General features: G+C 39.6%; 1 protein-coding gene and 1 long non-coding RNA gene across 2 annotated transcripts; one reads left to right on the top strand and one right to left on the bottom strand.

Annotated features, from left to right (window-relative positions):
• Positions 1–8,939: 8,939 nt before the first annotated feature.
• On the bottom strand, positions 8,940–10,780 carry LOC122998697. The gene is made up of 2 exons (XR_006407483.1): positions 10,699–10,780; positions 8,940–9,085 (listed from the first exon to the last, which is right to left on the bottom strand). It is a non-coding gene; the product is annotated as an uncharacterized LOC122998697 (long non-coding RNA).
• On the top strand, positions 10,554–13,056 carry LOC122998696. Its single transcript, XM_044375661.1, has 3 exons — positions 10,554–11,337; positions 11,501–11,568; positions 11,969–13,056. The coding sequence occupies exons 1-3, from the start codon at positions 10,825–10,827 to the stop codon at positions 12,069–12,071; spliced, it is 684 nt and encodes a 227-aa protein (XP_044231596.1). The 5' UTR covers positions 10,554–10,824; the 3' UTR covers positions 12,072–13,056.
• Positions 13,057–13,077: the final 21 nt, after the last annotated feature.

Below are 13,077 nucleotides of genomic sequence, written 5' to 3'. Positions count from 1 at the left end.
TAACTAACACTGTGCCTCTGGACGGGATCTCAAAGTTTAGTATTGCAACCTGTTTGACTTCTGGACTTGTGCCGCTGTGACTCATCAACCCTGAAAAAAGAGGACAGAGCCAAAATGTTAGTTTGGGAAGCTACAGTGGGACACAGACACGACGAATTCTGTCTAATAATACATTCTAACTGAAATTTCCAAAGCTGTCCAAGATTGATCTTGTCTACAGAAGGAGTTATTTTTTCCTGACATGGGTTGATAGCCAAGGCTACAGGGCTGCAAGTCTCCTGCCCCCTGCCCAACCTGTAAACTCCTGATGTAAACTAGGTCGGTGCAAAGAGAGAGTGAGAGAGAGGTGCTGCTGGGAGCATTGAATTATTCAACCCAGTCCGCTGAGCTCTGATAACACAAGCAGAACAACAGGAGTGCAGAGCTCTGTGCAAGACAGCCGGAGAACCAAATCAGTTCATACGGGCAATACCTCGCAACTTGTTTGGAGTCAGAGTTAGCTTCACTAGCTTTATAAATCCAAGATATATGGCAAGAAAGGGCAGAACATTTTTATAGGGATAAAGAGGGACTTCGGTGCTTCTGAATGAAACATTTTTGCAAGGCAGTTTCTCAAAAAATCATACAAACATCCTTTTTGTTACCAATGACATTGTACTTCACAACATGCACAGTATAATTACAAGCTTGCTTCCAGATTTTCAGATAAGAAAATGTCATAAAGTGAAGAAATGCTGAAATCTCATCCCTTCCTGCATGCTCCTCACTCAAACCTCATCGTAAGGCTTTGATCAGCATAACCTGCCATATGTCAGAGTATGTTTACTGCATTCCTATTATATGCAGAGGTTGTTAACTTTTACAACCTCCTTTGAATGACGGGGTAAGTGCATACGTCTTCACAAAAAACTGTTGAGGAAATCTCCTTTTTTTTCCATCATGGACTTTCTGCCGTGTCTGCTAGATCCAAGTGAATTAAATGTGAATGCAGACGTGCTCATAAATCTTACAAACACTGAGGTAACGTGTTTCAGACTTGCTTACCAGGTGTAATTTGTCAAGAATGGGTAACTCTATTCCACACAGAGCGCAGCCTTCTGCTTCAGTAGTTCACTACAGCCGTTAGGGTTTGGTGTTCAGTGTGGCATCACTACATCAGGCCATGGCAGAGTTGTCATCGAGACCGAGACAAGACAAGAAAGGTGTCTTACTCAGAACTAACACCACAACACCATGACATGCCAATATTTTGTCTTATAATATTATGATGTTTAAAATAATTTAATCCTTTCCAGCTGCACAATTTTATACACTAATCCAAATCTTCAACTGTCAGTTCAATTAATCAGTTTTAATTGTAACAAAGCTAAGCTAATGTATAAGTAAGTAATTTTACTCCTATACTTAAGTACAATTTTGGCGTACTTTGAGGTATTTTGAGGTCCTTTTTATGCTACTTTATACTTCTACGTCACTAAATTTCTGTGGAAATATTGCACGTTACCCCACTACATTTATCTGACAGCTGTAATTACCTTTCAAATATATTTTTCACATCCAAAACATATCTTATGAAATATGATAAATTGATCTAGATTAAATTATTCAACAGTAAGTACAATATGTCAAACTTGCTTCACCTTGACCAGCTACAGTAAATAATTGTCGCCTATACATTAATGTATGAGTAACAATAATAAACAACTGACAAGTGCTACTGTGTCTGCGTAATGTGTAAGTACATTTTGCTGATAAGGTGTGCACTTTAATGTTTTGAATGCAGGACTTTTACTCAATTAATGCATCTGAAAACTATCTTTTAGGTAAGACCGGCCAATTTATCAAACTATAAGGTTTACTGATAATATTGTATATGGTTCCTTACAAATAAATGAAATAAAAGGATTTACAACAAGAAAATGCTGCAAACATGTAACCATGTAAAAATTACCTATCAATAAATAGCACTTCCAAAAGTCCTCTATGCAGTATAACTCACTCAAGAGGTCAATTAAGAAGTAAATCAAGAGCTTATTACTCAATACAACTCTGTTATATACAAGACATTTATATAAAATGTATTCCTTTTGACTGTGTTCGCCAGCTTGTTATGGATGTTGGAAATGTAGGGGAAGGGAATAATCAGGGCTCAGATGCTGCAAATGACAATAAGGTCTTACAGTTGACTTTAACTGCATGTTAATTAGGGGAAACATTTAGTCAATAATGCTGCTCTAATCACTCTTGAGTGGATTCTGATTCTGATCTGTAAGCACAAGACTCAGCAGAGGGAACTGAGGAGAATGTCACTGTAATAAACAAAGAATTACCTCAGTGCATCCTGATGTTGCTACCTGATAGTAAAGGTTTCTGTGTGATACGATACGATACGATACGATACGATACGATACGATACGATACGATACGATACGATACAAGACGATTACTTTATTGTCAGTTTACACTGAAATTCATTTTGCGTCCTTAGGCAGTTCCATTTAAGAGGTTTACACACAGATTTAACATACAGTTACACATATGACACTTTTCATAGACATACAAAACACATCAAACAGTCATGACACTCATACATATCACATCATATCCTCTGGATTCAGATCTCAGTTAGCAGCACACTGGTTCCTTGGTTTGACAACAGGATAGACTGATGTATAAAACATTTCTTCAGCCTGTTGCATTTAAATTGAGGGACTCTAAATTGCCTATTAGAGGGCAGAAGTTGGTATTCTCCATTATTAACATTTCACAAAACAGTGTTTAGAGTACTTATTTGTGTCAGAGAAGTGGCAAAATAATGTTGATCAACTACACTAAACTGATCATCAAGGACATTACCTGCTTAGACTTGTTTAAAGGAATAGTTCAACATTTTGGGAAATCACTCTGACCCCCACACCTCAGTAAAAGCGAAGTCATCTTTTGTACAGATTAAACAAACAAGATGTAACATGTTAATTAGTGAGCTTTAGACATGCGGGTAGGTAGATTTTGTTACCTTTTAACAGAGCCAGACTAGCTGTTTCCCTCCTTTCCAGTTTTTATGCTAAGCTAAGCTAACTGGCTGCTGGGTGTAGCTTCATATTTTACCATACAGACATGAGAGTGTCAATCCTATAATCTAACTCTCAGCAAGAAAGCAAATAATTCCTGAAATGTCAAACTATTCTATAAAATACATTTAGAAGAATGAGGACACTCACAAATAAATGAGCATCATGTTCCTTGAAGCCAAGAAAAGTCAAAGTTCAAGTGTAACAGGATACTAATTTATTATTCTCCTCTGAAACTGATTTTAATTCTGCTTTCAGTTCAGTTGAGAGTGCTGTTAGTTTGTAATATCCTTTATGGGGGTAATACCTTTAAGGGGTATAAAATTAAAGTTTAAATGAAAGTAAAATCAAACTGTTTATGTAAATAATGTTGCATTAGCAGAAGATGAACCACAGTTTGAGGAAATATACTGCAGACAAGTGGAAGTTTCTTTGCAGGTTGACCTTGCAGGAATATCTAAAATGTGCATGGTAACGAAGCTGAGCCTCCTCCACCTCCTCCACACCTCCACCACTACTCTCTCTGTCTCTCTCTCTCAACACTCCTCTGCACACACAATTCCCTCCTGCTCTCTTTATACTTGAGTCTGGATCTTTCCTCCTCACCCGCCCTCTCTGTCATATTGGCTCTGGACTGTCATAGAAACAGCTTGTGATCCAACCCCTCTCCTGTTCTTCAGTTACATAAATGCCACATTCTGTTGGAGTCCTGAACCGTATTTTTAGACTGGCATAGACAGGGCCTATAATGATGCCAGCCATCAACAGTCCCATTATATAACATGGTGAGGGGTTTGTGCGCACATGCATGGCACCTTTTCAGCAGCTATACTTTTTCCCATATCGGGTACAAGCACTCACATACACAGTTAACACTGAGCTGTGAAACTGTATGTTTGTAGAGATGTCATGCAGTGCATCCACACTTGTTTTTGTAGGAAAAAAAAATACTGTGACTAGGGATCATTCTGAATCCCACCGCATGTAGTTATTTGGCAACTCTGTATCAAAACCAAAGGTGGAAGATACTTTATTGTTGAGTCACCTGTGAATATTTTCTTATTACAAATCAGTTGGAAATAAAGAATGTGTTGCACAAGACTCTTGCAAAGCTGCAGCAGGCAGAAGGTTTTTGAATTTGTCAAATACTTTATATTAATAATATTATTGTAATCCACACACATTTTAAGGGACTTGGGGATATGAGAAGGTCTGTGGGCTTTTCCTAAGGCACAAAAGCTTTAACATAGCTGTTTAACCTCAGGATTTATCAATTAAATAGCATGGTTTTAAGTGCAGCTGTCCATTCAGAGCCATCTGTGGCCTGCCTGTCAGCACCATGGACAGCATTAAACTGGTGTTCCTCTCCTGCTCCTCTTCTGGATCTTCTGTACTTTTCCTCTACCCTCAAATTTTTTTTTGGAACAGAAATACCCAGGGAAATACCCAGATTCTCTGTGTTGTTCCAGGCTGAGAGTAAAAGAGAAAACACAGGAAATCGCTGACAAAAAACTGTTTGAGGTGCTGCTAAGCAGCTTTTTTTGTCATGGTGGAAACAATATCTTAGCAGTATGACTTTTTACTTGGCCATATTTTATGAAAATGCTTGCTCTATATATTGATTCTTTTATTAGTAAAATTTTTACTTTTTTTGGACAAATTCATATTTTGATGTGACAATGGCACTAGATGAGATGTAAGGGGATCAAAGTTATTACAATTCATCCTCAGGGGGACATGGATGTTTGTGCCAAATTTCATGGCAATCCATCCAATAATTGTTGAGCTATTTCACTTTAAACTACAAAGGTGAACCTCATGGTGGTGCTAGATGAAAAGTCAGGTGATCACCAAGTTTAGCAGGATTCATCCTCTAGGGACCATAAATGTCCATGCGAAATTACGTGTCAATTCATCCAGCAGTTGTTGAGATATTTCAGCACGGACCAACATTCCAGCCCTAAAAACAAACAATAACTCTTAAGACATAAATTTAGACTCCCAAATTACTTCTCATGTCCTCCCTTAAAGGCTTAAAGGCTTGATTTAAACCATGAATGCACAAAGAAGTAGAGTATGGCCAATGAAAACATAAGGGATTCCTGAGAAACAGGGTGTACCATAGCTTAACATTGGAGCCAGGACTTGACTGAGGCAATGTTTCACAGCACCTTGCTCTAATCGACATGACATACTGTCTGCCAGAAGAGGTATCTGGAGTAGCGAGGGAAACATTTTTTTTTTTAAAAACAGCACTAAACAAAGGAGAGGCATTTAAAATGGTGTGCTGTGGAGTTAGAACCAGGTTAGCACTAGCCTGGGAGCAAACGGGTGAAATGAGCCTGAGGAGAGAAACAGGCAAACCCGGATATACTTACAGGTCACAAGTTCACGATGGAAGACAAGATTAGTGGACAAAATAACAACACGAGAAAATAATAGTAGGAAAATAAAAAGCACATAGACAAAGGAGAAGCTAATCAAACAGAATTGAATTGGACAGACCCGACACTTCCAATCTGACACATTAGGATGCTGACAAACAAGCGAGGTATAATGCAAGGATTGATTACTGTGAGTTTCTTTCCAAATGAAGCCTCTTACCTGGTAAGTAATTAGGAAGTGAGCAGATGCTGGTATTGAGCGCTTTGAGCAGCTGAGAGAGGCAGTAATTGTTTTCTGTTGATTACATGGCCTTTTGACAGAAAAATGGGTCACTGCAGTAGTGACCACAGACTGGGATGAGAAGACCTTCCAGCACACACTGTTAACACAGACGCATGTGGCGCATGGCAACGTTTGGGGAAGTGATGGGAAATCCAACCAAAAAACTGAGACTGTAAAACATGCATACAATTATATCTGCAAAGGGACAAGCTTTTTGTGATTTTCTGTGATTTTTATACTGGTATTATATCAGATGTATACGTTAAACATGGTCAAACATCCAAAACTTGAGGTGAACATATTTAAAAATGCTCCCTGCAAGTCAAAAGCCAGGCCTTCAGCCTGCTTGAAGTGCTCTGTTTGCAATGTTACCTCTACTTCCTCCTCATGATGAAATCAGATGGTTCGTGAATGCCCACAAATGGGCGTCTGTCCCGTAGCCTTTGCTGGTTGTTCCATGGGTTGTTCATGTTGTCCACTCACATATTTTTGCTCAGAATCAGGCTCAAACATGTTTTGATGTTTTTGAGAAGTTTCCATTTTGAGTAAAGAACAAGAAAAAGAAGTTTAATCTAACTACTCTTGTTTGTTTATGTAGTTTCCGAAGCTTACCAATCAGAACAGAGTGGGCTCATCAGGAGAGGGGCCTTAAAGAGACAGGAGCTAAAACAGCTTGTTTCAAACAGAGGCTGAACTGAGGGGCTGCATAAATGGCCAGTATAAAATAAATAAGGATTTTTTTTACTGTAAATCATGCAAAGATATTCCAGTAGAGCTCCGGAATATAACTATACACCTGGAAATATGCATGATACATCTCCTTTAAGTATTTTTGTCTAAATTTCCACACTTTATTCCTTGACTCAATTGTCAGTCTTCATTGGCTTTTGATGGTGGATACAGTGTGCAAGCTCCTTAACTCAGTTTGTTACCCTTACTAAGTCATGTCCAGATTAGTTTTTAACAGACTGTGCAATTATTCTCTGACAAAAGGACACAAAAACACCTAAATAGTATATAAAAATACATATTTTGGCACAAATGGACCCTCATACAAGGAGCTCTCTGTTTACAGTTTTGCTTAATTTTCTTTATCAAAATCACAGGAATCCCACTGAGTTTACCACAACATATCCCACATATTAAATCTGAAAAACCATGTTATACTTGCTGGTATTGGAGTCACTGTTGTCCTGTATGAGGAGCCTTCAGTCTCTTTACTGACTCAATAGGGGAGATGCTGTATGGTTTAACTTTTATTGAATGATGGCTCCATCTGCTGGTTATAAGCCTTAACAAGCTCCTCGCTATATGCCGGGTGGACAATATGAAGCAAATGATGAGGCAGACCAGAGCAAATATTGATGCCTTATCTCTCTCACCAAGCTGCTGGTGAATGTACAGGAGAAATATAGTATTAATGTGTGGACTGGGAGTCCAAAGGTTTGTAGTGAGTATTGAAAGGTTTCCTGCAATCGTCCTCTCACAGAAAATCCAGAAGTCATAAGTTCATCTCTGTGACGTACTTTCAACGTCAATGCAACAGCAAAAGCCTTAATTTACATTTGGCCATCTAGTAGATTAAGAGGGATAGCTCAAAGATAAATAGGGCTGCCCCTGCCTCTTTTACTACAGTTGAACTCCTCTTGGCTGCACTGACTGTTGCCATGCCAACCTTATGTCACCGTGTCAGAGCTACAATATCCCTCTGTCTCAGCTTTTCTCATCTGGTCAGTTTATTGCATCTGTGTAGTGTCTCAGAGACCTCGTCTTTTGGTGTCTTCCTTTGTGGGAAAATTTCTCATGTACAGTATACCATATAATTAAAAATAGTTTTGGTTGCTGACTTCAAGCCTGTAAAAAGAGATGGAATTTGACTTATAAAATATTTATCCCTAAACACACACACACACACACAGTTGTTCACTGCAGAAAAAATGGGTTTATGTATTTCATAAGTTTCATACTTTGATGGCAGAAGAGATTACATTTCATATTTTAAGGGTAAGGTTGGTGATTTTCTATGTTTTTCTTATCGTCAACAAATCTCAAACAATGTCAACAAAAGTCAAAAAATGTACAGAGACAAACCAACAATCAGCTGATCTACTTACAAGTATTGTGCATGTATCCAAAGTCTGATATATCTTATGTCTCTGCGCCATAGACCTCCGTTGTTGTCCAAAAACTATTAAAAACATGTCAACAAGTCACACCGTTGCAGTGGGTGACATGTTCCTTCACCAAGTGAAGTGTTGGACATCGGAGGTCTATAGCACAGGGGAATACACACACAATACTTGTTAGTAGGATCAATTCATTGTTGATTTGTTGGCATTAAACAGATAAATATGCATTCAACAGTGGCACACTAATGCACAAACATAATGTTGGCTTCACTTAAAACTTTTTCTTATGTTACATCTGTTGGAAGTTTCAGCATGTGAAGTTCATGTTCACACTGTACTGATAATAATTGCCTGGATTACTTTGATACTGAGATACTGAAAAAGTCTGAATATGATTATTATGAGTCAAGATCTGAAGTTATACGAGGAATCTTTTTATATTATTTGAGTGTGGGTTTTTGTGTGTGTGTGTCTTTTTAAGGAATTATTGATCTTTAAAAATGAATGGTCAGGGTCTGAATCACAGTAAACTATGTACTAGTAAAGTTTTAGAAATAACTCAAACTCAAAAATACTGTGTACCAACAGGACGTGGTGCGCATATACGTTGTGTGTTTCTTCTTGACCCTGGCATGTTCGTATTTGTGTACCTTGCTGGCCAAGCAAGAGGCCCAGACAGTTTTACAGGAATGCCTATCAGTGGGCAGCTGGCTCGTTAAAAACTCTAGAGATTTAGCTTTGCCAGACATATGGCAAAGAAATGTTTATTTGACTCAAACATGATAACAATAGTTTTATTTGTTGCCCTGCAAAAATGGAGCAGTTGAGTTGAAATAATTACTATTTCTCACACATGGTTCCCTTCTGTTGGGAGGGAGCAAAACATATTTTTATGCATTACAGTGCAAAAGCAACATACAACACTGTCTAATCACAGTCCCAAGAACAATTCAATTCATGTCATTTTGGCGGATATTATGCAGTGTACAGAATACCTGCAGAATACAGAACAAGAGTTGTACAAAGACAGAACTTGGCCCAGTTTTTCCAAGTCTCTGTGCATGGAAGCAGGAATATTCTTGACGCTGGGAAGTCAGAAAAGCCACAGTTATGTAGTGAGCTGGGCTGTGGCCTCCGTCTTGTGGCAGATCCTCCCCCTCATCTGGAAGCTGTTGAGTTTTTCTCCAGATGTGGCCGCCCGATTTCTTTAATGATACACTGGTGCAGGCAGAGAATAACAAGAGATGGGGGTCAAAAACAACACAAACAAGACCCCATGAGAAGCAGAGGTGGAAAGTAAAGCTGTTGATGTTCTTGTTCTTTTGGGTACATTATAAAATTCCTTACGTAGATTTTAATGACGTCTTGGACTCAAGTACTTTTGGAGAGGCAAGAACTATTATATACAATTATGTAATTATTACACAAGCAGACTGAGTTCTGTCGCTCATTTCCCTAAAAGGCAATCTCTAGGAGCACTTGTTTTATAAAGAAAAGATGGTCATAACTTTGCAAAGCATCACTAAATGGGAGAATGATTTGTTAATAGAACATATTCACATTGAAATCATATAATCAGGATGCAACATTGGCCCATTATGAAGGCCACGCTGTATGTAATAAGTCACTGCCACTGAGAGTAGTCTACAAAAGCTACTTTTCTACTTTTACATGAAAAGTCGTCATCAGGCATTTTACTTTAATAAATGTCTAAGTTGAGGAACAGTATCAGTATTTCCACCTCTGATGAAAACATCTAACAACATACATATGCTCTCCGAAAAAAAAAAACAGAAACGCAGGAATTTCCTTGATGAGACATCTGGGATTTGCAGGCAGATTTTTTTTTCCCTTCTTCTTCTCACATTCACAGTTAGAAAAATGCCAGCTGCTTAACCGGCAGGTGTCTTTGACTTGGTCATCCTCCAGAGAGAACAGGTTGCACAGCTGTCTGGCACACACACATACTTGTATGTGCACACACAAGCAAGGCAAGGGAGAAGAGAAAGAGGCACTTAATGAAAGATAGCAAACAACTTCTTTATATTCGGGTGGACTCGGGGTTCTTGTTGGACAGCTCTGGCAGGGAGATGCCCCTGCTGTGTCTTTTGTATTTGCAAGTGGACCAAACAAAAGCTTATTGAGCAATCTCTGGGAAGCCCAGGCTGTTGGAAAGGAATGCCCCTTCTCTCTTGTGGCTCAGCCCTTCAGTCTTAATCAGTCACTGGAGGGGCTGGTGAGCTGGGGGCCTCCCGGACCAGGCGGGTGGACAGGAACTCAGTCACTCTTGACCTCACTTGCCTCAATAAAATCTATTAGCTGAGCACGGACGGGCAATAGGCTGGGTATTGTTGCTGATGTGATACCGATAAATCAAGCTGATTGCCCCCTGTTAGCCTTTTCACATCTCACTGTATAAGTCCTTATGCAATCTCTTTCTTTGTCATGAGAATGACTGAATATTTCAATACAGACATTGCTCTTTTTAGTCTTTCAACAGAAATTATTTCTATTTATGACAAATTAGAAAATGCAGTCAGAGGCAAAGCCTCTAAAAGTGGAGGTTTTGTCCAGTAGTGGAAACATAAAGGGTGTGTGTTTCCCCATATAAGAAGGCGGAGTTTTCTCCCAGGGGTCCTGAGCCAAACTGGTGTTATGTAACGGATACACTGCTTCTCATCCTGATGTGGAGTTACTCTAAAGTTTGGAGAGAGTCCTGTGGTCTTTAAACATGGAAAATGCGTTCATTTCAAAGGTGCGTCTGTAGTTCTTGAACATTTTCAGTTGATTTTTAGCCAAAGAATTGTCTTATAACCTAATTGAAAACTTACCTTAAAACCCTGCAAAGGATCAAGCCTTTTTTGGTTAATTTTCGACTTTTAACGCTCCTGGTGTGCTGGAGGGGGAGTTTGGAAATGGGACTTTGCTTTTAGATCTTGGACGCAGCAAGACAGGACATGGGCAGCGGTACGAGCCGAGGAAAGAGAGTTGCACCTGCGTGTGTCAGCGAGGTGAACGTGACTAAAAAAGCTGCCGGTGTCACTTCACCCAAACAGCACAGCCGTGCATTCAAACCTCTCAAAATTCACACAATTTTGCGCAACGCGCGCAACCGTGGGCAACCGGGCTGCCACAGCGAGGGCCACGACTCTGAGTTCTCTGGGGAGGACGATGACATTGATGGAGAGCTGCTGGACACAGTTCTGACAGATTATGAGGAGCGAGAGAGGGCTTCTGTAAAGAAACATCCTTCCAAGAAGACTTTCATCAGATCCAAAACATATGGACTGTGTCATTTCAGCCGGGAGGACGCTGATGAAGACTTGAGCTCAACTCCTCAACTAAAAGAGACGGGAACAGCCGAAGAGCCACGTGGCTCCCACGGTGGAACAAGAGATGTAAACAAGAGAAGCAATGATGCTTTCACGCACGTTCAAAAACACACACCTCCGGGTCCCGGTCAGCATGATGTAAGCATCATTTTATGGACATTAGATCTTTTTACAGTGTAACTAAGTTCATTATAGATCATTAACATCTGGATTGTTTTAGAATAACCATGAGCATAGATAACTGCTTAATGCTGAAATTAAAACACTTGATATGCTTTCTTTCCTCTCTGGTTGATGTCAGTCCTCCTCACAGGGCTTTTTGACAAGAGTGGCCTTGTTGGAAGCTGTTCCCACATCAGAAAAAACATCGTAAGTAGACAACTCTGATCAATAATTGATTTCCGAGCTCAGTGGAGTAGTAAAAGCCGAGCAGGGGCAGATCAAATTCACCTGAAAGGGATCGAAATACCAAACCTTTATTCTCAGAGCAGATAACATTAGTCAGACGTCTGCAAGGAGGCCGGGAACAAACAAGTGTCTGTTGTTGCTGTTTTTGTTGAGAGGTGAGTGTGAAAACTGGGCACAATATATTTCATAGCTCTGACCTTATCACCATCATGGCCCTGCTGTGCATTATAATAATTGGAAACTCATCAGTTGATTAACAGATGTTGTGGCTTGATTTAATCAAAAGAATATTGTTAAAATAACTCATCAAATTTCACAGTATTATTATCATCTTGCTGAAATGTTTCTCTGCTCTCCTCAGGACTTTGGGCAGCCTCCATGGCTCCTCTCTCACCATGCCAGTCATCCTGTATAATGGATCAGAAGAGGAGCTGATGGACACTATTGAGAACGAGTTTAGTTGACCCTCAGTTGCCCCAGAGCTGCCGTCATGAGATGCAGCAGTTTGCAGATAAAATAATGAAAAAAGAAAGAGGACCAGGGTTTCTTAACAGGGTTACATTCACTGTATTTTTGCAGGGTTTCTTAGATAGATTTAACATTGTGTTGAGGAGCTGCACTCAAGGCCTTTACCCAAGTTTTATTTAACAACAAAGCAGTGTAATTGCAGAGTTATAACACCAACTTGAACAGATGCCAGAGGGTTCTCCTCACACGGACCAGAGCTGTTAACAGACAGAGGCCTCCCTGGTTTGTTATCTGCACGTCCCTGCAGTGATAAGGTGTCACTGTCACCCCCTCAATCCTGCTGGGCTCCCACAGAGCACACAACTATTTATTTGTAATCTATTACTTACTTTACTTTAACTTGTCTGTTAATGGGAAACAAGAGAGAACACAAACATTTCTCTGGTAGCTTAAACTCAGCATTTCTGTAAAAAAAAAATCTAGCAGCACAGGCACATTCTTGAGGTCTTGTGGTGACACTATATGGAAAAATATCATTTTCTGCCAGCAGTTTTGTGCATGTAATGCAATGTGAAGGGCTATAGTTTTTCCTTTAGTGGCAAACCTGCAAAGGCATGAGCTTGGATTGTTTATTTAAGGTTTCCTTCCTGACCACAGTTCCTGCACTTCTCCACCCATGAAGAAGGAATGTGTGGCTACAGAGAGACTTTCAATAAGTCTCAGTTTGACCCAGCTCCTTTTCTGCAGAACACAAGATTCAACCACATTCAAACATAAAGGTGTGCTGCCACTTAGTGGTGGAACACAGTAACTGTGTGCATGTATATATACTTGAACATTCACGTTAATACCCATATATGTCAAGAAACTGCAGCTGTCACTGTTTAACGACCGGTGAATTTCAACCAGAAATGTAGAGTACGAATTTTGTAATTTTGTTTTATCTTGCAAATAAAAATGGACTATTCCTGTTTGTGATCATGTGAATTGTCTGTGCTTCTG

This window comes from Thunnus albacares, chromosome 15 (assembly GCF_914725855.1).
Source record: "Thunnus albacares chromosome 15, fThuAlb1.1, whole genome shotgun sequence".
In the NCBI taxonomy this organism is placed as follows: Eukaryota; Metazoa; Chordata; class Actinopteri; order Scombriformes; family Scombridae; genus Thunnus; species Thunnus albacares.
This window is presented reverse-complemented; position numbering and strand designations above follow the sequence as displayed.

Excerpts from the sequence above, each read along its gene's own strand:
- LOC122998696 (XM_044375661.1), top strand. The coding sequence starts at position 10,825 with ATGGGCAGCGGTACGAGCCGAGGAAAGAGAGTTGCACCTGCGTGTGTC. Across the intron at positions 11,338-11,500 it reads CGGGTCCCGGTCAGCATGAT|TCCTCCTCACAGGGCTTTTT; the intron begins GTAAGCATCATT and ends GGTTGATGTCAG. Across the intron at positions 11,569-11,968 it reads CCCACATCAGAAAAAACATC|GACTTTGGGCAGCCTCCATG; the intron begins GTAAGTAGACAA and ends TGCTCTCCTCAG.